General features: G+C 42.8%; 1 protein-coding gene across 1 annotated transcript in view; it reads left to right on the top strand.

Annotated features, from left to right (window-relative positions):
• Window positions 1-290: 290 nt before the first annotated feature.
• LOC149790387 (uncharacterized) overlaps window positions 291-23,772 on the top strand; it is an 85,761-nt gene continuing 62,279 nt past the window's right edge. The window contains exons 1-2 of the mRNA XM_089972435.1: window positions 291-481; window positions 23,478-23,617. Of these exons, the coding sequence (XP_089828561.1) occupies window positions 429-481; window positions 23,478-23,617 (193 nt within the window). The 5' untranslated portion in view covers window positions 291-428. The remainder of the gene's footprint in view (window positions 482-23,477; window positions 23,618-23,772) is intronic.

Genomic DNA, 23,772 nt, shown 5'->3' with positions numbered 1-23,772 from the left:
AAAAGCAGTACTAGCAATAATAGCAGTGGTGGTAGTGATGGTAGTATAGTTGGAAGTAGCAGTAGCAGTGGTAGTAGAAGTAACAGTACAATATCAGTAGCAACAGCAGCTATAGTAGTAGTAGTAGTACTACTCATCAACAGTAGTAGTCGATGATAGTGACCAAGATCATGATCGTGGTGGTGATGGTGGTGGGTAATGGTGGCGATGACAATAATAAAGCTGATAAAAGTTGTTGATACAACGTCGATTTAAAGCGCGGTCTCAAAACAGGTCTCTTATTATCATACCCAACGTGACAGACACATGTGCCTCGTGGTGTATCATATGACATGACCTAGCTCGTGGCCTACTAATCCTGCTTGCACGTTCGATATGGGTCCATACACAAGATTATGTATCAGTGATCACTAGCTGTCAGTTGAGAAATGTCTAAGGACAAAATGGATCCTTTCATTAGATGTCCAGTTTGTGATATCAAGTAAGTATATAATGTGGAGTTTAACACATGCAGACACATTTTCACGTCTATTTTTAAACTTTGACTCGTCATTTTCCTTCACTGACTGCAGACAAATGGCGGTGGGTTGAATGCTTGTACGGGACAATGTAGATAATACATATACCCAGCTCGTTTAATGTTATGTATTTGTGGCGGATGGATTGGTGTATTAGTGGATATATGTATGTATGTATTCATATGCTGTAACTAGTTGTATATATTGATAGGACTGTAGGGTGGCTAGTGGTTTCGGTATAAAGGACAAACAGTTTGGTCGGGGTGGTGGATATAATAGATGCTAGGTTTTCTTTCCAACCAGGGCATTTTATTTTTCATTCTTTTATCTCAGTATAACTGTTTGTAGGAACTAATATGATGGAATGATGGATTGAACCGGTTATTTGTATATAAAACTCAGAAAAACAGCATTTTTCCCCCCAGCTATTTAGGAGACAGATCGTCACTCCGGCTCCAAGAAATGGAAAATATACTAATTGAACAATATAGCTACTCTGCGACCCCGAACCACCCAGTCAAAGTTCCCTCTATTGTCAGAGGTGCACTCGTACAGAGAGAGAGAGACAACCAGGGCCACTCGCTAATGATGATAAATGCATGAAAATGCCATTGCCTCTTACTGATCCTTTTTAATATGATCAAAGGGATAGTTTAATATGATTAAAACGACATTTTAATATAATTAAAGGGACTAGTTAATATGATTAAATGGAATGGTTCATATGCATTAAGGGACTTTTTAATATGATTGAAGGGACTGTTTAATATGATTAAAAGGACTGGTCACGTAGCTTTATGTAATTTTAAACTAAATGTGTGAAGTGAAATTAAGCTGGTTACTTCTCCCGTGTTCCTGATTCCACAAGTAACGAAAGTAGTGAATAGGGATACATTAGCGACAATGGGAATTAGCATTACAGACCCCCCCCCCCCCCCCGGGAACGATTAGCGACAATGGAAATTTAACATGGAGAAAAATCGTGGGTCAGATTAGCGACAAGGGGAATTAACATGGGAATAAATCGTGGGTCACTCTAGCGACAAGGGGAATTTAACATGGAACTATAGTGTGGGTCTGTCTAGCGACAAGGGGAAATTAACATGGGGGAATAGAGTTTGGGTTTTTGGGATTTTTTTTTTTTTTTTTTAAAATTTTTTTAATTTTAAATTTAAATTTAAATTTAAATTTAAAAAAGGGGTAGGCAATTGAAAAGTCATTCTCTTTTCGAGAAATATGGCTGGCCCTGAAAAGGGCCTTTGGTTTTTCTTCTTCTTCTTCTTCTTCTTCTGCTTCTAATTTCTTCTTTTTCTCAACCAACTTCTTATTTTCTCCCCTACACTCTTTCTCTTCTTTTTTTTTCTTCTCTTCCTCCTCTTCTTTCTTCTTCTCTTCCTCCTCTTCTTTCTTCCTCTTCTCATTTTCTTCTTCTTTTTCAATTTTTTCGTTCCATTTGCTTATTCTTATCCTTTCCTCTTCATCCTCCTTCTCCTCCTTTATCTCTTTCATTACACCACTTATCATATCCTTTACCTTTCTTAAGTTATTAATTTCCATCTTTACACGATGGGGACTATAGGAATAGTGGTCTTCAACGAGTCTTATTAACATCTGCTCCATCATTCCTAAGTTGTCTAAAACGTCTTGCAATGTTTGCATTTTGTCAATTTGGTTAGAAGCCATCTTCTTTGTAGAATGGTTTGAACGACGAATACTGTGGGTTCTTATAGTGAAAGCGCGTACGTGAAGGAAAACATCCCCTAAAAACATAAAATTGATCTTACCTAGATCATGACCCAACAACGCGCGGACGTGAAGGAAAACATCCCCCACTTTTCTCATTTCATATAATCAAACCCAAACTATACTCTCCAGATACGCTAAGAAACAATAAAGAAACCCATAATCTACTATTCACACAAACTTCCTTGAACATTTACAAACATAAACACACAAACACATACACTTTCACTAATAATAAAGAGTTAGTGTTTATATTCACACTACTCTACTTACACACATTGGCAAATTAATAGTTATTTCTTTTCTAGAGTATTGGGTAGCCCTGAAAAGGGCTGTTTTTTTTGGAACTTCATGGACACCTGGTTAATGGTGGCACCTTCCAGGCCTGGCGCCACATACACATCTTGTCCCCAGTTACTTTTTACCTTTTTGGGGGAGAGAGCAGAGGCAGGATATGTGGCTTCAGAATCCCAATTTTCGGTTTCTGGGATTCTGAAATTTTTTTCTTCTCTCCTTTTCCTCCTCGTCCTCTTCTTTGTTTCTTCTCTCCTCCTCTTTATATCTTCTTTCCTCTTCTTTATATCTTCTCTCCTCCTCTTCTTTGTTTCTTCTTTCCTCCTCCTCTCTTATCCTTCCCTCCTCCACAATGGCTTCCGCGGCCAGTTCATTTAATATGCGCCTGGCATATTCCAGATGCACATGAAGTTCCAACAGTTTAGACAGTCTCGTGTTCATTTTTGGTGTTGATCAATCAACAAGGGTAGCTAGACTGCCGAACGAGTTTCAATTTATAGCAAAAGCGCGGACGTGAAGGAAAACATCCCCTAAAAACATAAAATTGATCTTACCTAGATCATAACCCATCAACGCGCGGACCTAAAAGAAACACTCACTTTTTTATGCTGCCCATCACTATTTTAATATTTTTTTATTAACCACTTCAGTAGACTATCCACATACGCAAATCAATCCAATCTAACCCCTAATATACACCTCAAACACCAAAAAACATTATTTTAATCTACTATCCACACCAACTTACTTAACCACTTACAAACACAAACACACAAACACATACCCTCACATTTTTTTAAAAAAGAGTTAGTGTTTATTTTCACACTACTCTACCTACACACATTGGCAAATCGATCGTTATTTCTTTTCTAGAGTATTGGGTAGCCCTGAAAAGGGCTGTTTTTTTGTTTGCTATGGCATTCTTTTTTAGTTTCTAAGAATGCGATGTCCTCTGAGGATAGACTTTCTGGCGATAGGTCTGCTTCTTCGGAAAGAGAAGAAGAACTCTTTGGTGTCGATACGACAATCGACAAAGCCTCTGTCAGCTTCAGGTTGCTGCTGCTGTTGTTGTTGTTGCTGCTGTTGCTGCTGTCTCTGAAGTCTGTACTTCTCTGTCCATTCTTCTTTCTCCCTGTTCATTTCTTCTCTGAAGAGCTCTTCTATCAGGTCTTCAGTGACTTTTAACATTCTCACATTCTCTATTTCTTCTGGCTTCGGTATCAGACTGTGTCTGACCCTATGCAAATTCACGTAGGCTTCGTTGAGCTTAGCTAGTTTGGAACACATCTTCTTAGGAGGATGAGTCGACAATGGATGGTTAGACTGGAAACAACTCCCGGTTCTTAAAGTCAAAGCGCGGACGTGAAGGAAAACATCCCCCACACGGTTTTCGAGCCGCAACGTTCAGTGAGTGTCAAGAGAGGGATAGTAAGAAATGAAAGAGCATCAATCCAACATTCTTATAGCTAAACAAAAGACAAAGGCTTTTTTTCAAAACACAACATTTTTTATTCAAAAATCACTTAACACTAAACAACAACAACTCTAACATTTTTAACAATAATCCAACACTATAACATCAAACAATTTTTTCAAATCACAAACATTTTTTTTCTCAATTGACAATCTACTTTAAACAGGGCTGACAACGTTGTGAATGAAATTGTGATTTCCACTGTTGGAAATCATTAGGCCATTGATGGACACTACGTTTCCTAGCTTGAAACAAAAGATAAGCATAATGGTCACAAAACCATCGATCTACTTTCACATCGTTTCTAGCAGAAGAACGAGGATCAAAATGAGTCACTAAATGTTCTAAGGAATAGCCCAGGCTGCGATGATGCAGAAAATACACACAGTACTGTCCACACACCAAGGAATCTGTGCCTTGTAATTTCACATTATTGAATCGGGTAGTCTGAGCATTTCTTCTCATAAAGTCAATGATATCGTCTTCCAAAGGGGGCAATCCGTACGAATCGAAATATTCCACACATCCTTCTTGAGGAAAGTAAACGGCTTCCCAGTGGGTTCCTGGGAGATGACTGTCGTCCGTGTTGATCACGTAAGCTTGATGGTCTTTAGGTTTGCGATGAGGGAGTTCATCTTTAGCACAGACGACAGGATTCCAAGAAGCCGTATACGAACTGTGGTTCAAAAGGTAATAAAGTTCCCAGGTATCCATTGATTTGTGTGTTGTTTTCTTCTTCACAGATAATAATAAGTCGTCAATTCGATCCTGACTTTTTGCTTGAAAATGTCTGACAAATAACCGTTTCTTCGTTTCGTCTCCTCACTCTGATTCAGGAGAGCTTCGATACGATGGATCTCTTGAGTGGTTAATGGTGGACAAGAATGTTCACGCAAGTCTTTATACCACTGATGCAACACGTCTTTGTCCGAGATGAGACTCCAAGCTTCGTCCAGATACTCGTCCAATTTTTCTTCTTGACTTAACATCAGGCATTTATCGTGTTGAATTTGACTGGGATGATCGTTTTGACATCCATAACAATTTTTCTTGATCAATTCCGTCATTTTTTCGACCAAGTGTTTGGCAAAACAGGAGACTAAATGGGCTCCTTGTTCTGGCCATCTTGACTTCATCATGATCACTTCTTCCACAGTCTCCTCACATTTCATGTCTAAAGTTTCTCCACTAGGTAAAGAGGGACAACAGTCTTCCATGGCTTCTAGTAATCTAGAATGACTTCTCTCAAACTGTTGATTTCTATCGTATTATCGAATTCTGCATACAGGATGACGTTCACCGTTTCATCAGGGACACGGTTTGCAAACTGAATTTCCACACGAATCTGGCCGGATTTTATAGGGTGGAAATGTCCCTCGTCGCTGCCTTGTTCTGGAGTGAAATCAAAAGCCCACAAAGCATAGCCTCCTGCATAATCCTCGTACGTAATACCGTGACTGGTGTTGGTTCCTAACTGACCAGTGGCTTCGTACAGGGACAAGTACGATCTCAAGTAATTCTTCTTGGTAAAGTCAGGTTCAAAAGGTCGGGTACACAAGGTCTTGCCATCGCGACTGACTTCGATCTTGGACACGCCAAAGTGTTGAAAGTAGAAAGGATTTTTTTCGGCAGCTCCGTTGAAGGCTGTATTCTCGACGATACCAACGATCAAACGTTTGGGTAACTGTCCTTGGAACAGATGATCTTCAATCATGGATCGCTGTCCCTTGGGAATGGTGAAGGTTTTCACTTCCACGCGTCGTATGGGATACTTGGCGGTCGTTCTGCTCAACGTCTGACTGATGTCGTTTTCCACTTTAGGTAACACTTCCACACGGCGTACGTAGAGTCTGGTTTCTTGGATTTTGGTTTTGTAACCGTCACTATCAGCCATTAAATGGAAAGCGCTACTGCTACGATTCAGTCTCAGGCGGACATCCACCCCGTTCAGCAAATACTTTTCTTGCAACCACATGTCGAAATGCAAACGATCCATCAGTTCTAAACTCTGTCCATCTTTGATTTTGTTTCTTCGTTCTACAGATCCCTCATTGTATTCTTTCTTTTTATCAGTTGTATCAGTTTCGAATAATTCAAACTGGCCTGCTTCGTCAGCTTCCCATACCACACAGGCATTGAGATGAGTGTTCTTGGCGTCTATTCCGTACGTCAAGAGATTTTCCAGGTAGGCACGGTAAGGGTAAGTATCCATGCTGCTACTGACTAGTTTGTTATTCAAGTACAAGTCCACTCCACTGAACAAGGAATGCATGAAATTGTTGACGGGAGCTACTGCTTCAGTGTCTATATCACCTCCTGTCTTATCTAGAACTTTGACTTTCAGGTACAAGTAACTACTATTCAGATCGATGTAATCTTCGGGCTGTCCTTTGATTTCAAACTCGATGGGAGCGGAATCGGTCAATGAGGAGACGGGATGAAATTCCACCCATTGGGATTCTTGCATGGTCATCATGGTGGGGGGCATGGCAAACAGATCCAGTTCCGACTTGGAACAAGCGCAAGACTCTCGGTGCATCATTTTTTTCTCTTTCTCAATAATCGAAAACGTCTAAGTCTCGAACGGTCTTCTTTTCTTGGCCTTTCTAGCTTGAAGTCTGGTGAAAGGGTGTTTTCTTCGTCGTCTCTTTCTGCCTTGTCCTTGCTGAATGCCTGACTCGGTAGCGTGCAGGGCATTTATAGGTGTTTCTCGGCGGCCCAAAAGGTCTTTACCCGTTTGCAGCAAGACATTTTTGCCTGCCCTCATGAAGGCTTCTTTAGGGTTTTGTTTGTCGATGATGACATGTTGGAGAAATTCTTTGCCTTGCGTCAGTGCCGCATCTTTCAAGGCGTGCAATCCGCGTGTCACCATCGGTTTCAACACTGGGGCCACCGAACGAAAGGCCGATTTTAACATATCTCCTAAACCGTGTCCTCGCTGTCGTGCAACCCCTCGGTACACTGGATACATGACTTACTTACGAGTCGTGAGAGAACCGTTTTCGAAAATGGAGTTTCACCGTGACTTTTCCTTTGGTGAATGGAATATTTTGTCCTAGATCTCCTTTTATAGCAATGTTGACCGTGTCCAAATAAGACTTACTGACGGGTAAATAATGAGGATGTACAAATTCGCGTGAACGTGGTAAGTGTTCCCACCTTCCTGGTCACTGGTTGTGGTACTATCCACTTTGAAAGGAATGACACGCAGTAATGGCACAGAGGTGTGTCCCACTACGTTGTACTCCACCACATCGGAGTACACGAATATCAAATTCAGTCCTTGGTTCAGTTCTACAGGGAATCGAATAAATTTGTAAAATTCCGTATTGCTGTTGATCTTCGGTTTAAAATTTGGAGCCATTTTTGTGTCTCCACCTAAAATATCAAACAAGTCACGATTAAAACTGATGGACAACGTTTGGGTATCCTGAAATTTCATCAGTAAGCGACGAGCCACTTTATGGTATTCCAGGGTGACACTTTTTTTATTCTGTTCAGGGCTTTGCCAAAGGCTAACTCGAATCTGGAAGCAATGGTGTCCACCAAATGTTGGCCACTAAAATAAAACCCTGCCGGAATTTTCAAGGTGTAGATATTGAAGGGTGAATTGTTGGATGGTCTTGTGTTCCCTGAAAACCCGATTTCATTTATGGTTTCTTGCAATTGTTGGTTCAGGATTTCGACCTGAAAAGTGTTTTGCTTTTCAGTGATGTTTTGGATTTGTGTAGGGTGAATCATTTCTACCAAAGCCACTTCCCAATGGGCTTCGTGATCTAACTGGATGGCCTGAGATAATTTGACCGTGTAACAGCACAACATGTTGTTGGGAAACACCTCCATGGAACTGTCACTGGGTAAGGTTAAGTAAAATTGGTTTTGGTGACTCATAATTCCAGAGTTCTGTGGCTGTCCGAGGGGATACTGGACGTCAGAGGCGTGTCTCCGCCCAAAATGGGGTTGTTGTTGTTATTGGAGTGGTGACTGGCACTAGCACTGGACACTAGGTTCCCGTGGTTCCCGTTCGAGGTGAATTTCAGGGAGGGATTAGGAAGCAGGTAACCGATGCAACTGCTCAATAAAATGGTCCACAATTGTTTGTCTCCTTGTTGCAAACTCAAATTGGCGATGGCTGCCCCGATGACACAATACACCACGAAGATTTGGCAGAAAAAGACGATCTGCGTTTTAGGCACACGTTCTCCGCACCACACCCACAAGGGTTGTTTTTGTAAATCTTGCACAGAAGAACTAGGTGAAGGAGGAGTGGTCGACGTAGCTGCGTCTGTGTGAAAGGGCATGATGGTCACATCTTTTTATAGTCGATGACTTGCGAAGCGTCGATCCAAGAATCAAAACTGGGTGGATATCCTTTCCAACGTACTTTGACTTCTTTGACACGTCGTTTGCCCACTTTACGGGTTCTGCGTTCGAGAATGCTTTCGATGTCGTACACGTCGTCTTCTTTTTTGGTGACACGTTGTAACTCGGGCAAATAAAACGTTCCTTTGAGCACTTCTCCATTCATGTCTTCCAATTTATAGACGGCAGGATGACGGCCATGCACTCGTCCAGTGACGCGAAACAATTCGGTCGTCCAGTTAGGTAAGTAACCCTTGTCGAAAGTGCGTTTGGTTTTGCCAATGCGTACCCAATCTCCTACGGCCAACTCTCCACTTTTCTTGAGGACAGCCCTCGTCGGGGACGTACCAAACAGGCGCTCAAACACCAACACTTCGTTCTCGGGAGTCACGTCTTGCGGGGCACGTCCGATGCTTCGATGGTAAGATTGGTTGTACGCTTGCACCAGGTGCGGTAAGATGTCGATGTACTTCAGAGTGTGGTGATGCGTAAAATATTTCCACATGCGTTCTTTCAAAGTGCGTTGAAAACGTTCCACGATGCTGGCTTTGGTTTCGGGATTTTCGGTGGTAAAAAAATGAATGTCACGTTTCTTTAATTCTTTTTGGAAAGCTTGGTTCAGAAATTCGGTGCCTTTGTCCGTTTGCCATCGAAGAGGGTGACGACCGCTTTGTTTCAACACTCGTTGCAGGGCTCGCACTAACTCGCTGCTCGATTTGGAAGTCAAGGGCACGACCCAGGCAAATTTGGAAAAGACGTCGATGACACAAAACAAATATTTGTAGCCACGATTATAGCTGGCCAAATGAGAGACATCGGCTAAATCGGCTTGCCATTGATGATCGATGCCTTCCACTCGGGTGCGACTTCTGGCAAACTTGCGTCGAATGGGTTTGTGTAAAGTGTAGGTAGCTTGTTCTTGTAACCATCGTTGCACTTGAGGTAAACGGAGACTTTTCAATCGAGTTTTGGTAGCACGATACAATTTTTGAACTCCTGCGTAACCTGCAGGATGCGAGGGATCGTAGTAAATGCTGGCTAAGACTTTTTCCATTTTTTTTGTGTTTGTGTGTTAATAAGACACCCACTCTTGGAGGATGCTACTCTTTTTCTCTTGGGGTACTTTCTTTGATTGCAATGCTTTGCGTGTGCGACCGGCAATAGGTGTTGAAGAGGAGGATGTCTGAGCGGGGGATATCGGTTCTTGTTTCACTTCTGTCTTCACTTCTGTCTTCACTTTCTTTTTCTCTTGTGATGAAGAAGGGGTGGCCATCATCTTTTTAATCCATCCAATTCTGGAGGTAGGTGGTGTTGTTAACTTGCGTACTTTTTCTGGTGGAGTTTGAAACCCTTCTTCTTCTTCTTCTCCTTTTTATGTCTTGGTCACTGGTACTGGTGGTACTGGTACTGGTGATGGTGCTGGACTTTTCATCAAGGTCTTAAAATCTTTCAGAGTGGGTAGAGCTGTTTCGTCTAAAGCTTTCTGGTGAAAGAGTTGCAGTCGTTGCAAGAGTTGACCGTACTTTTGCGATTTCTCCGTTTCGGACAAATCTTGGCGATCCATCAAGGACTGCAATTCGTGTTGTAACTGGGACATCTCGCTCAAATTGGGATTGGGAGGTAAATGCGGGGTGCGTTGTTCTTGCCACCGATGGTATTCCATCCATCGTTTGTAAGGCACTAAAGATAGTTTTCGTCCTTCCATGGGGTTGTCAGGGGTTGATTCTGAGATCTTGGGACTTCCGAGGACCTTTTTATCTTGCTCCCACCAGTCCTCCCAACATGGTTCCCAAGACTCCTTTCAGTATGGGGCCTAACAAGAGGGGTAAAATGCCTCCACGTTGGACCAACATCTTCTTTTTTTGACGAATGGGAATTTTCTTTTGAACCATTTGGCGAAGAACGTGACGATGTTTGCCTAAGCATTGTTTCTGGTGTTTGGACAAAGGGATCGTGCCTTTCAAAACGTTCAAACAACATTCGCACACGGTACCGATGACTCTTTGGAGGCCGTTTGAATGAGTTTTTTTCGTAGGGGTGGAGAAGCTTTGGACAGGACAGATAACATGTCCCCATGTTTGGCTAAACGTGGTGGCAGTCCTTTCTTTTTCTTTCCTTGGGGTTTTCTGGAGGGTGACATCTTTGAGTCTTCAGGAGCACCAAAAAAACACTGATACCCTACTTGGTCACAGGCCTTTTTTATACTGGAACGCGTCGCCACTGATTGTCTTTACGTCGTATCAGTTTGAGGACAGGCATGACACGTCGTGCAGGGGTACGTAACGGACTAAATCGATCCAGTTCTTGCTTGGACAAATCCAGTAAACTTTGTAACATGCCCGATCTTTCATGGACTTTGATTTTGGGAGAAGGTACTTTGTGAGCAGCAGCCACTGCCGCTAAATTGGAGGGTCCTGCCACTGGGGAAGTTCTTTTGGGGGTCATCAACGGAGAAGTTCTTGGTGTGATCAACGTCTCCAAGTACTCTTCAGTTCTTGGTGTCATCAACGGAGAAGTGGACGAACGTGAGGCTGCAGGAGACGCAGTCACCGCTGTGGCAGGTCGTGGTTTGCGAGTGTAAGGTTGCGTCCTGGCCGAAGTGCCTCTCTTGCGACTAGTTTTCTTCTGTGGACTTTTCTTTTTCAGGGGACTTTTTTCCGTTTCTTTTTCTGGGGGCTTCTTTTCTTTTTCCGGGGTGGTGGTGTCTGGTCAGAGGAGGGTCCTGCCACTGGAGAAGTTCTCCTTGGGGACCTGGTCTTTTTCTTTTTCTTCTTGGGGCTTCGTTGGACTTTTGTCTTGGGGATAACTTTGGGGGCATTAGGATCCCATCTTAAGAGTGAGCGAATGATGACCCCTCCTAGAGTACCGCTCCCTCCAGGTTTCAAAATGATTTGTTTTTTGGTTTGAGTGTCGATGCGGGGATCGGCCAGTTGGACCAAGGCGACTTTGTTTCGATCGAAAAAGCGTTTGGTTTGATGAGGAATCTGAATGATTCCTTGGAGTAATTGACGTGCCGTCACCGTGAACCATCGTAAGACTTCTTTGAGACTAGCTTCTAAGACACGGGCTCGTGTTTGTGGATTTTTTTTCTCGACTGATGCCATACAAGGCACGAGTCAATTTGACGGGAAGATGCGACTGAAGGGACGTCATGTTCGCACTGTGAGTGAGACAGACGAAAAAGGGTCTGAGTTTTTATAGATTTTTTTACGGGGAGTGAAATGAAGTCGAGGACGGAGACGTGTACAGGACAGGCCCTCCGTCTTGGCACCAGTGGTGAAACAAGTGGGTACGAAATCGCAAATCCTCGGGAGTCGTAGGTTTCAAATCGACGAGTAAATAGGCGTGTGGAGTTTGAGTGGCATCGTCGTACGCCTGAGTCAGCCAAGGCGTTCCTAACTGTTTGGCTAAGACTTGCACTTGCGATTTATCTCGAGGGCTTTTAAACAAGACCACGTAATGCGCATTGAGACTGATGGTGCGATGGGCTTTACTTTGTTGAAACAAATTTTGGGTGATGTAAACGACACTGGCATTACGGTGATGCCCTTTGCGCGTGAACCACAATTTAATTTCTTCTTCGTCTTCTCCTAACATGTCGTCGAAAATGACCAAATGGGTTTGACGGGAGTCAGAGACGATGCCGTCGTCTTCTTTAGGAATGCCTTCCACAAACACGATGGAATCGCCTTGACTTTCTCGCAAGAGGCTGTACGCCGATTGCCACTCTTTGTAACACCACACGATCCGTTGAGGGGGCCGATCGATCAAATGATGTTTATGTTCGATCAAACGTTTGACGAATTCGGTTTTGCCAGAACCGCTAGGTCCAGCAATGAGCATGTTAAAGGGATGGCGAAGATACAAAGCCTCCCAACTGGCACGATCTAAGTGTTCGTCGATGATTTTGACAGTAGAGGAAGAGGGAGCAGAGACAGCAGAGGTAGCCATGGTGTGAGGAATGTCACTTGTGACACGAAAACAAACAAGACAAGAGTTTATATACTTTTTCAGAACACGTTTATTGAATGTTTTCAAACATGAATACGAAAGACAAAAATACATAAAAGCCAAAGGCTTAAGTACAAGAATAAAAGGCACATGATAACCATTAACGTGGAATAAACACAAGTGTCTGTACAACAACATTTTTTTGGGTAATGTTCTAACCAGTTCTATAGTAGGGGGTAAGGTCACACAAGTGTCCTCCCGAAAGGGTCTTTCAGGCCTGTCCACGACAGTCCCGTCCTGGGTGACGGGTTCTTCTGGCACCGTCACTAACACGGGTTGAAAAGTAACTTTTTTCCTTGAACAACTCTCGTGCATACTGGGCCACTTCTTGGGTCCAAGCCTCAAAATCCCATTCTTTCCAGGCACGGACATCTGTCCAATGGGGATGTAAGTCACAAGCTACACACACATCGTCATACACGTCTTGGGTAGCTAAAAGTTGACGAATCTTTTTTTCCCGTAGAGGTCGAGAAGTATCCAGATGAAACCGCAAGGCTTTGAGCAAAAGGAGTTTTTCGTGACCATTTAAGGCCATTGAGGTGGTAAGTACTGATCGTAAAGAGTCCACAAAGAATCGGCTGGTAAACGAAATCCCAGAAAACAAGTCACTAAGACACACACCACTTGTCGACCCAAATTGAACGGATACAGTTCTTGTAATAATCGATGGTAATGATCCACGGTTTGAATATGGTCATTGAGTTCCTTCCACGGAATCTGTTGGATTACATGTGACATAAGCCGTGGCATGGCAGCCTGTTTTTATATTCTCTTTTTTTTCGGATGCAATACACGTACTTTCTAGCCAGAGATCTTCGTTCTCCAGTAGGGAATCTAAATCTTGCATACTGTAACCGAAACGTCAGAGTTCGTTTAGAAGTTTCCTCTTCCGCTAAGCAGATTCCACTTAACAAATGTTGGTAATCCTTTAACTTGTCTTCCTCAATGCGTTGCACCAGGTGCATCTCGAAGTAACCATAATTATGAACATGTCGATCATTAGCGACCTCAAAGTTTTGAACAATGTCTGACCATTGAAACAATTTCTGACGAATCAGTTCTCTTATACCATTCAGGTACCAGTGGTTAAAGATCTGGTGACGTAACGGATGCAATTGTTCTTTACGTTTCACTTGTATTTTCACCAGCTCTCGGTAAATCCTTTCTCTCAACTCCTCAGGCAAGCCCAAAATGTTCTCTTGTAAAGTATCCATAAGTATATACACTGTTTTTGGAATCGTTGGGTGGTGTCCAATAGCCTCGTTTAACTTTGTGCCTGATGTAATATCCACTCATAATCAGTCTTCTTGTACTTTAGAACAGAGCATAATTTAAAAACGGTTCAATCACTTCGAGTTTGCGTTTCACTTGTATTTTGATCAGTTCTCGGTAAATGCGTTCTCTCAACTCCACAGGCAAAGCACGAATGTTCTCTTGTAAAGTATCCATGAACAGATGATGGTAAGAAGTTACTTCAATGTCTCGGTCCCACTAAGGGTAAGTAATGACAATTCGGTGACCATCGAGCATGTTCTACGTAGGCCGAATCTTGCGGTTCCCAGTGGTGAAGTGACACATCGCAACTGAAGCACCTGACTTTATCTCCTTCGCCCAAGTAGAAAAATCCGGCTCTGGCTAATTCTTCGGGGGTCGGTCCTCCCAGATACTTAGGCCATTTTCCTTTGAACGATTGAAGACGATTTTCAAAGTCGCAGTATTCCGACAAACGCACAGGGAACGAATATTCGTTTTTCACAGGTTCGTTTCGATGAGGGTTGAGTGACATGGGCAGGAGTTTGCTCAGGGCTGGATGACATCCGTAGGGGGGTAGACGTGAAGGTGAACATTCCCCTTTAAAACGAAACCCAGTCAAATGTCCAAGAGGACGAGCGGCATCACTTTCGCATCCCACAGGTTTGACACGCACAGCATCACTTTCCATGATAGGGGTAGGGACACTAAAGTTCCCATGATGCTTTACGGCATCGCTCAGGTCACAAGGTACAGCATCGTACCCATCGCAAGGCTCACAATCGCACTCGTCTGCAAACTCCGTTACGCAATTACAGTGGTAACCACATGGACAATCACAGTTTCCTTCCGGACATTTTCCGTCGCAATGCCTGGGTCTTATCCATCCAGTATTAGTCACACTAGAGAAAGATACAACTTTTTTACAATCCCCAAACTGGAACGATGTCTCTTTCAAAGTATTCATCTTGTTCGCTCGGTCTTGGTAGTCCCAATGAACTATCGATCTTGCCTAGGGTTCCTTTTTATATACAGACCAATACCGACGTGACCGTACGGCAACGTAAAGTGATTGGAAGTCTCACTCGCTTCTGGTACACGATCTGATAGACTTTTTCCAAGGGTCGACTGACGATGTGGTGAGTGGGTAAACGTACAATCTTGTTTGGTTGATAGGTGGTCACTTTAAAGTTTCCATCCTCTCCCGATTGCAAGGCTTCTTTCAATACCTCAAAGTTGACCACTCGACTGGTACGATAATTCAGAGTCAATTCTTTCACTTTGCACGTCGTGTGCACTTCTCCTTGTTTGTCCCGGTATTCGTAGCCGTAATTTTTGGGGCCGCCACTGACGAAACTTAGAATCTTGTCGTCGGGATGCTCGTCTGTCCAGGCTCCTAAACGGTCTCCTTCGATGTCAGGGTGATGTTGAATCGGGTGATGGATGTAAATGCAACTGTCCGTGTCAAAGTACAGGACGCGTTCTTCTAACAGTTCTAAAGCTTCGTACAATTTTAAGCGAGCATGGGCTGTCACGTAAGCCGCAATGATGACATTTCCAAAAGGGTCGTCTTGTACAAAGTCCAGATCTTCTTCGTAATTGACCAAGATCAAATCCTCTCGAACGACGTCCACGTGTTTCATGTATTTGGTTTTGTCGTGAATCATCTGGAAGTAGCGGGAAGGTTCTGTCAAATATTCCGTCTTGGGTAAACACGGTCGTTGTGCCATTTTACCCCACAAGCAATTTAACATCACTTTGGCAAACGATCGCCTGCCTTCGTTTTTCTCGATGTGGTCTAAAGTGATGCCTTCTTGTTCGTAGTATTTCTCTTTGAATTGTATTTGGTCTTCGGGAGTGTGACACCAGGAAGGATAGCCGCTAGCTTCTTGTTTCAGTTTCAAAAAGGCATCCACGTAGTCGGCGAAAATGCCTTTCTGACTGGGATCACCCTTGTGGTATTGTTGTGTCTTGGGAAAGTGGCAAATTTCGTACACTTCTAACAGTTGGTATCCCATGTCCAGAGCTTTGAACAATTCTACGCTGACCCAGGTTCCCGTCAAGGCCCGTTCTTCCTGGCTGTGCTGACAAGGCTGATCTTGGTTGCACGTTTCGGCACAAGTACGGCACAAGGGAAACATCAGTTTGCCTTGACAATGGTGAGGTAAGACGGGATGGTATAGGTTCGTGGGAGGCAAAACTTTACACTTGATCAAGCCTTCGTATTGTCGAATGTTTTTCAGGTCGATGTGTTCGTTAACAATTGCGGGTGCCCTACAGGAAAGCGACAATATTTGCACACGTAGGGATACAGCGAACACACGTCTAAGTATTTGATTTCTTCTCCTTTCTCTTCGTCGGCTTGGTACAGCAAACAGGTGGCATTGGTCCTTCCTCCGTACAAACTATCCCTCGGGTTCAGCGGGTCCATGAACTGGTAACTTTCCACGAGGCGTTTAAACTCGGGATCGGTTTTCATACGGTGATCGTACTCGTGTTCCCACATTTCCACCACTTGGTATCCTTGCTGTTCTAACTTTAGGCGCCGCTGACAAGTGTCCTGGTACAAGTCTTCCATGGTTCGTTGCAAAAACTGATTTTTAGTGCCACGGTCAGGGTAACAGACGGGACATCCGTGAAATAAGCAACCGTTAAACTCGTACACGATCTTGGGGTTTTCTAAGTCCCAGCCATCGACCGAATACGTTCCGATGGTCTTTTCGCCTCCTCCGTTGCGGGCATGCTGAATCCACTTGTCTTCCTTGTCGCACAAGTAATGTAACCAGCGTAGGGCTTTGACCGAGTATTGACGTTTGACAAAGTGAGTCGTTTGAGGACTGATGACAGCCACGGTGTTTTCAGGCATGAATCGTTGTCGATACACTAAGGAACACGCTTTGGCAATGGTGCAAGCTTCTTTCAAAGGATCGACCCCTCCGTGTTCCATGAACAGTTCTCGAAATTTTCCACAGCAACGTCGTAAAATGTCCACGTCGGAACGACAATACTTTAGCATTTCTTCCTGAAAGTCGAAGGGGTCGGAGGCATGAACCTGGTACCAAGCGTAGAAAGCTTCTCGTTGTTCGGTACGCATGTTGTCGGGGTCGTAATAGTGAGCCTCGGGCAAATGGGGTAGAACGGCGTGTTGATTGGCTTCCGTATTGAAAAAGTGTGGAAAGTACCCTTTAGCCATTTCTGTCATTCCAAACGTTTTAGGCATTCGACTCAAAGGCATGGCCAAATAGCTCATCGAATCTTTAAACTGTACTTGTCCCACTTGCATGAAAATGATTTTGGCTCCGTTCAAAGTGACTTTAGGACGCTCGGTGCCATGTTCCGTATAGTATCTGAGAAGAAACTGTCCATCGTATCCGTAAAAATTGTGAGCCATCACCGTGGCATGACGATGACAATCTCCGTAACGTTCGATGTCCTCTTGGCTCCACGTCTTGTCGATGGGGTCTAAGACCCATTGGGCAAAATCGGCTAACGTGTTCGGTCCCCGAAAGATTTTTTCACGCCCTCCAGGAGTCTTGCTGCAGTGAGGGCAATGACTGAAGATAGGTTCTTGAATGCACTTCTCGCACGCTCGATGAGCCACGCAGAAATTAGGGATGTGAATGCCGGTCTCTTCCATGCATTCGAAATCGAAAAAGATGAAATTGCCTTTCTTCTTGTGACCGTCCTCTTTCTCTGGTGGGGGTTGGTATTTTTGCACGTAGCATTGGTGTTCCAAGTCCACGATGTGGTGAGAAATGTGACATTTTTTCTTTCCTCGACATACGTGTGCCTTGGCAGTATTGGTACATATGCCTTGTCCACAGGTAGGGCACAATTTCAGGAGTTGACAAGCACATTTCTGCTGTGAACCTTGCGTTTTCAAATGTTGTTGGTAACAGGCAGGGCTGACAAACGTGCGCAGACAAGTTGAACAAGGCACTGGTTCTTCGCTCAGACAGGGTGGAGAGGCCAAACATCCTGGACATTTCATTCCACAATGCTTGTGTTGCTCTCGATTGTTATAACCATAATCACATTTCTCACAATAATAACCGTATCCCAGGAATCCGGTGATGGTGGTAATGGTATCGAAATGGTCATCGTGATAATAAACATGAATGTATTTTCCGTCCTTAAAACCTTGGCCTCGAAACAACAGAGACCTGCGCATTTCTTGAGGGTGCACTTTCAAGGTGTAGCGTGGAGCTAGGACATCTTGCAATTTTTGCATCTCAGGAATGCCACAGGGTGTGTTTTTGGACAGTCCGGCTTGTTGCAACAGGAGTTCTGCTTCGTTTCGTTGTTTGGCTCGGTCGGATCGTTGAATAGTTTTCCAGGCTCTTTTCCATTCTGCCGTGTCGTTCTTGTTGGCATAGGTTCGTCCCACCACGATGGCACGGGCTAAACACATCTGGTCATGAGTGTTGTTAATTCGGACGAGACTCTTTTTGGTGTTGCGAAGGTCGTCCACCAATAACATCTTTTTGCGTCCAGTCCCTTGAGGAGGAGAGACGTGGGTCATGTCCAGTGTGGCTTTTCCATCGGTGATGTCAAACTGGTCATTAGATTGTTGTACGTGTTGAATCTTGTCCATGACTTTGGAAGCGGTCAATTCTGCAAGGGTGCTAAACTCGATCCAAACAGGGGATTTCAAACCGTCGTGTTGTATGGAAAGTCTCAAGCGATCGTCTTCTTTGGGTTGACATTGTCGCTTGAGTGATGTGAGCAAAGAATCCCACACCCCAGTGATGAACACTTCTGCTTTCTCTAACGGCACTTCAGCCTTGAAATCTTTAAACTTCACCGTGTATTTGTAAGCCGTGGTTCTAAATTTTCTAGAGGAGCGCTTTTCCGTCTCTCGAATGGAATAGTACTTTTCAGGGTTGACTAAGGGTGGCGAACTTGGTTTAGAGGTTTCAAATTCTGGTTCACTCATGTCCTCTTCAAAATCACTGGCATGAATTTGTGCCAAGATTTCAGCCCTGGTACGAGGCGATAGATCACGTTTCTGCCTCTTACTTTCTTCTTCTTTCTTCTCGAATGAATAGGATCGTTTCATCTTGAGTGCAAAACGTCAAATGACTCAAGTTTAAACACCATATACTAATTTATAGTCATGGCAGACCAGCGTATATAAAAGGGTGTGTGTCTTGTCCTTTCACTATTCATTTCACTCTCAAGCCGAGCACAACGATGGAAGAGACTAACCAAATCGAACGTTTCGTCAGAGCTTTGCGATAGGTCATTAGAAAATTCTCTTCAGACCAGCCGACGGACTACTCTCTTTCCTTTCGAGATAAAAGTCAAGATACTTGCTATATCTGTCAGAAGAAAGGGCATTGGTCTTCAGAATGTCCAGACCGTCAAAAAAGAAATAAAACAGGGACTAAAAAAGACAAAAGTCAAGATACCTGTTATTATTGTAAAGAAAAAGGATATTGGTCTCCAGATTGCCCAAAAAAGAAACAAGAGGAGTCAGAAGAAAAGAGGAATTCTTCAGAAGAAGAGAGGGATTCTTCGGAAGAAGAGAGGGATTCTTCAGAGGAAGAAGAGGAAGAAAGAAGACAATTCTATTTAAAAGAGGCAAAGAAACAGGAGAAGAAAAGAAGAAGGGAAGAAAATGAGGAAAAAACTGTGAAGAAATTCAACAAACAGAGAGACTAAACAAGGAGAAAGAAGAAGTCAATGAACTTTTAATTAAAGTGTTGTGTTGTGAATTGTGAATTGGATTGTAAAAAATGGAGAAAAGAATAAATTAATGATACAAGGTAAGTGTCTTTGAGTTTTGATTTTAAAATAAGAAGCTACACTCACGCACTCATACACAGACACGTACTATAAGGGTAAAATGGGTGTTTGTTTTTTTTTTGAGTTATTGGCAAATTGAAATTGTATTTCTTTTCGAGAAATGTGGGTGGCCCTGAAAAGGGCCTTTTTTCTTTATGGTGTAGGGGTGAGTTTAAGCAATCAACTTTAACTGCCTTAAGCCTTTGCCACGGCCAAGGCCTACTTCTGGACTGCGTAATGTTGATGATGATGATGATTGGGTTGAAATCACTAAGGGTGGTACGGTAGGCTTAGTCACAGGGTTGACGTGTTAAGCTCGGGAAGGTCGTATTCTCTTCGGTCGTAATAAAGAAGTCTGATACATTTGTTTCAGACTTCTTAACTCCGCTAAAATGTCCAACAGTGCCGTGACCGTTTGATTTTCACCCTCTTCTTTCTTTGCTGCTACTTCTTCTTGCTGTTGTTGCTGTTGTTTTTTTCTTACCTCTTCTTCTTGCTGCTGTTGCTGTAAGAGAAAAGCTTGTTCCGCTTCCTTTTGTCGTTGTATAAATTTCTCCAATTCTTCTTTCTGTCTCTGTCTAAAATTCTCCACTTGCGGTAATGAAGAAGGTAACGAAGGTTTCGGAACAAATTCTTGCGAGGAGAGAAAATCCACAAAATCCCAATTCACCTCTTCTGAAAGTAAGTCCGGGTTCCCTTGGGCAGTCTCCCCTGCTGGTGCACCCCAATGGATCGTTTTCTGAATTTCCGTCATGTTGAATCACTGTCGCATAGATTGACTGTACACAAGCACTAGCGAATCTATATAGACCACGTGACGTCACAGACTGCTCTCTTCGGATTGGATGTGGGCTGACTGAATTTTGTAACGCGTGTTGGGATTTGTGAATGAACTCAATCCGTTTCAATCCTACCTCTACCTATAAATAAGCGCAGTTCACTGCATTGATTCACCTGTTCTCGTCGCTTCAAGATGTGGACCACAGTTGAGTCATCCACCCTTGTGTCTTCCATGATGTTTAGGACGGACATGCTGATGTATGTCCGATCCAAGTGGACCGTTGTCCACAGGACAAACACCAGCCTGTGGATACGTAGGATCTACGTTGAAAGACAAGGATCCCTGAAAAGAGTGCTGATTTACGGACCAACAGTAAGACGCAGCCTAAGGACAAGAAGAAGACCAATGCGGTGCCCTTTATGTTAATGGATACATTAACATAAACCCAAAGGCCCTTTTCAGGGCCAGCCATATTTCTCGAAAAGAGAATGACTTTTCAATTGCCTACCCCTTTTTTAAATTTAAATTTAAATTTAAATTTAAAAAATTTTAAAAAAAAAAAAAAAATCCCAAAAACCCAAACTCTATTCCCCCATGTTAATTTCCCCTTGTCGCTAGACAGACCCACACTATAGTTCCATGTTAAATTCCCCTTGTCGCTAGAGTGACCCACGATTTATTCCCATGTTAATTCCCCTTGTCGCTAATCTGACCCACGATTTTTCTCCATGTTAAATTTCCATTGTCGCTAATCGTTCCCAGGGGGGGTCTGTAATGCTAATTCCCATTGTCGCTAATGTATCCCTATTCACTACTAACGAATTACTTATTCTAGAAAACAAAAATGCACATTCCAACCCACCCCAGTTTCCAGTAAATCTGTTGTTAGGGGTTCACTTAGACCCGTGAAATAAGTCGGACAATTCTTTTTAGATCCGAATCGAAGAAATAGTTGTCTTTTGGGGGTACTGGACTATATAAAGCCAGGCAAGAGAGGACCGTTTTTTGTAACAACATTTACAACCACATAAACCCTTGGTCAAAGTACATTGGTTTGAACCTCTCTTCTCATGATATAACAAACCGGAAAGAAATTCGTTGAGCCAGTTTTGAGAAATTGTCGACGAATACATACTAGCTATAAAGACCATGTAAGTAGTTGACAGCTTACGTCGGCAAGTGGATACAAACATGCCTTCCCCAAACGAATTTGAAATGGAATTTTCTTTAAATATTGTGTCTATGAATTTATTTAACTCACAGTAGAAATATTAGTTAAATGTGTCGTGCGGGATCAGAGAAATAGGAGTTTCTATATGGGAACAGGCTACATAAGTTGCAGCAGCGAAGACCGATCCTACCACAATTTTGCGGTACGTGAACTCCAGCGTAAAAATTTTGATATCAACCCCTCTTTGGGTGTTTCTCTTTAGGAGACTGCTTCTATTTCAACGCATACTAGGCTATATACATGACATAACAAAGAACTAAATGAGATGACATCTTGTGCGCACATAGAGACCCTAACACCACCACCTCAAATGATTTTGATATGGTCTCTTCTTTGCGATCATGTATCCAGGGATATGTTCGACCCCTAGTAGAAATATTGACAAAAGTCAAGGGATGTCGGAAACATAAGATGGTGGGTATATGCTGTATAGAGGGGGGTACATATTGAACTGATTCTATCGAGAATTTGCACAAGCTTAAACCCTACTTAAAGGATTTTCATTTGTCCCTTTTGGACGGTTTCTAGTTCGGAATCTGCTCCAAAAGCAGGAAAATTATAGAGGCAATTCGTCAAGCAAGTATCGATAAATTGGGTTAAATATGTTCATAGCCCTTACACGGAGAAACTGGAGATAGCATGGAAACATAAGAGGCAATAAATATAAATCTTTAGATGACACTCCATTTTAGACAAGTACTCTGAAACGCATACGAAATTTAAGCGCACAATTAAAAGACACCAACTGTCGTATGTAACCACTTGTAGGTTCCCTGATAGTTGAATCCAACTTCAAACTGCATACCCATTTCTGCTTTTGCATGATGCACCCGCAAATCTGGGTCTGCGTAAGCTTGTTAGGAATAATCAGTAAACGAAACAATACATGCTCTCATCTGACGACGAATTTATTGCCGTTGGACTCCGCTTCTAAGCGAATGCAGACGGCAACGACGAAACAAACACAAGAAGCCTACTAAGATGTTTATTAACTCGTGCTGATGTGTTGTTTATGATTTCACTTGAATTCGCATAACTATTGTCAATGTAGCAAATTTTTTGTCGCAAAATTTGATGGATTTAAATTAAAATCAAGGTGCTTGAAAGAAAAACTTTAAATCAGCATTTAATTATATAAGGCGTTTCACGACCAAGTCATAATTTTTACGATAAAAGTAATCATTTCAGATTTAATTTGAAGATAACGAAAAAAGACCAGAACGGAAAACATAGCCAAATATGCTACCAAGCGTGAAAACACTATGCACATTCTTGACCATCAGGATACCAGCTATAAGCATCTACTTGGCTTGCACTACAATTGAAGTTTTCCCGTTGGATAAAATACACAGAGATGCTTCCTTCCTAGCAGTATATGAAGAATTGTAAAGCTTAGATGCATAAAATCTAAACGACTTCAAATGTGACCGGTTTGTCTCTTCAGCAATGAAATAGTTACATTAGTTTCATCCCCGACGGAATATGAATTAAGTTTTAAGGAAATAAACAAGAATCTAATAATGTTTTGCAGATAGGTTGTTTCTTTGCTGCTGCTGTTTTTGTTTGGGGGTTTAACGCCATTTCTCAGCGCAAGATAGACTATTTATGGCGGACAGTATAACTGGTCGAGGAACAACCCGGTGTAAACCCCTATTAGAAGAACCATTGATCCACGAGAAACTAATGGCAACTTTCTCACATATTTATATTGGTCGAGTCTGAGACTCGAACCCACGTTGGAGATAAAATGGCCGTGATCAGTAAAGGCGAGCACTTTAAACCATTCGGCCACTTGGCAACGGGGGTGGGAGGTGGGGCTTGTTTCTTTGCATTTTTGATCTTGAGAATTTCTAATGCAAACGTTATTCACAGATAGTAAATCTGCTATAGTACAATATTGCTTACAAAATGTGTAGATGAAATGTATGTGTGTGTGTGTGTGTGTGTTGCTTTGAAAACCTATACAAAAATGTTACATTTAGTGAATGAATGTAATAAAAACCGACTGAAATTGAATCTATTTAGGCACCTTCCGATATCACAAACTCTAAAAGATGGCGTGTTTGGCGGCCATTGTTCAAACTGTGGGCATTTCTTCAAGTTCCGTACCGTTCCTCCCTACAAATCTACGATAACCTTGACAGTCAACGGGAAACAGTACATAGGTAAATATCAGTATACATAAAAGTTGTAATCCTGTCTATTTTGATTTGTTTAGTTGTATGTTGCATTAACTTCGGCCATTCAGGTCTATGAGAACCAATATTTATTACGATGACTGTTGTTGTGGAACCCGTATCGCCGGGTACGAAGTCCGAAT

Source organism: Sinohyriopsis cumingii, chromosome 10 (genome assembly GCF_028554795.1).
Source record: "Sinohyriopsis cumingii isolate HCF-2022 chromosome 10, ASM2855479v2, whole genome shotgun sequence".
In the NCBI taxonomy this organism is placed as follows: Eukaryota; Metazoa; Mollusca; class Bivalvia; order Unionida; family Unionidae; genus Sinohyriopsis; species Sinohyriopsis cumingii.
The sequence above is the reverse complement of the archived record's forward strand: the minus strand, read 5'-3'. Positions and strand labels throughout refer to the sequence as shown.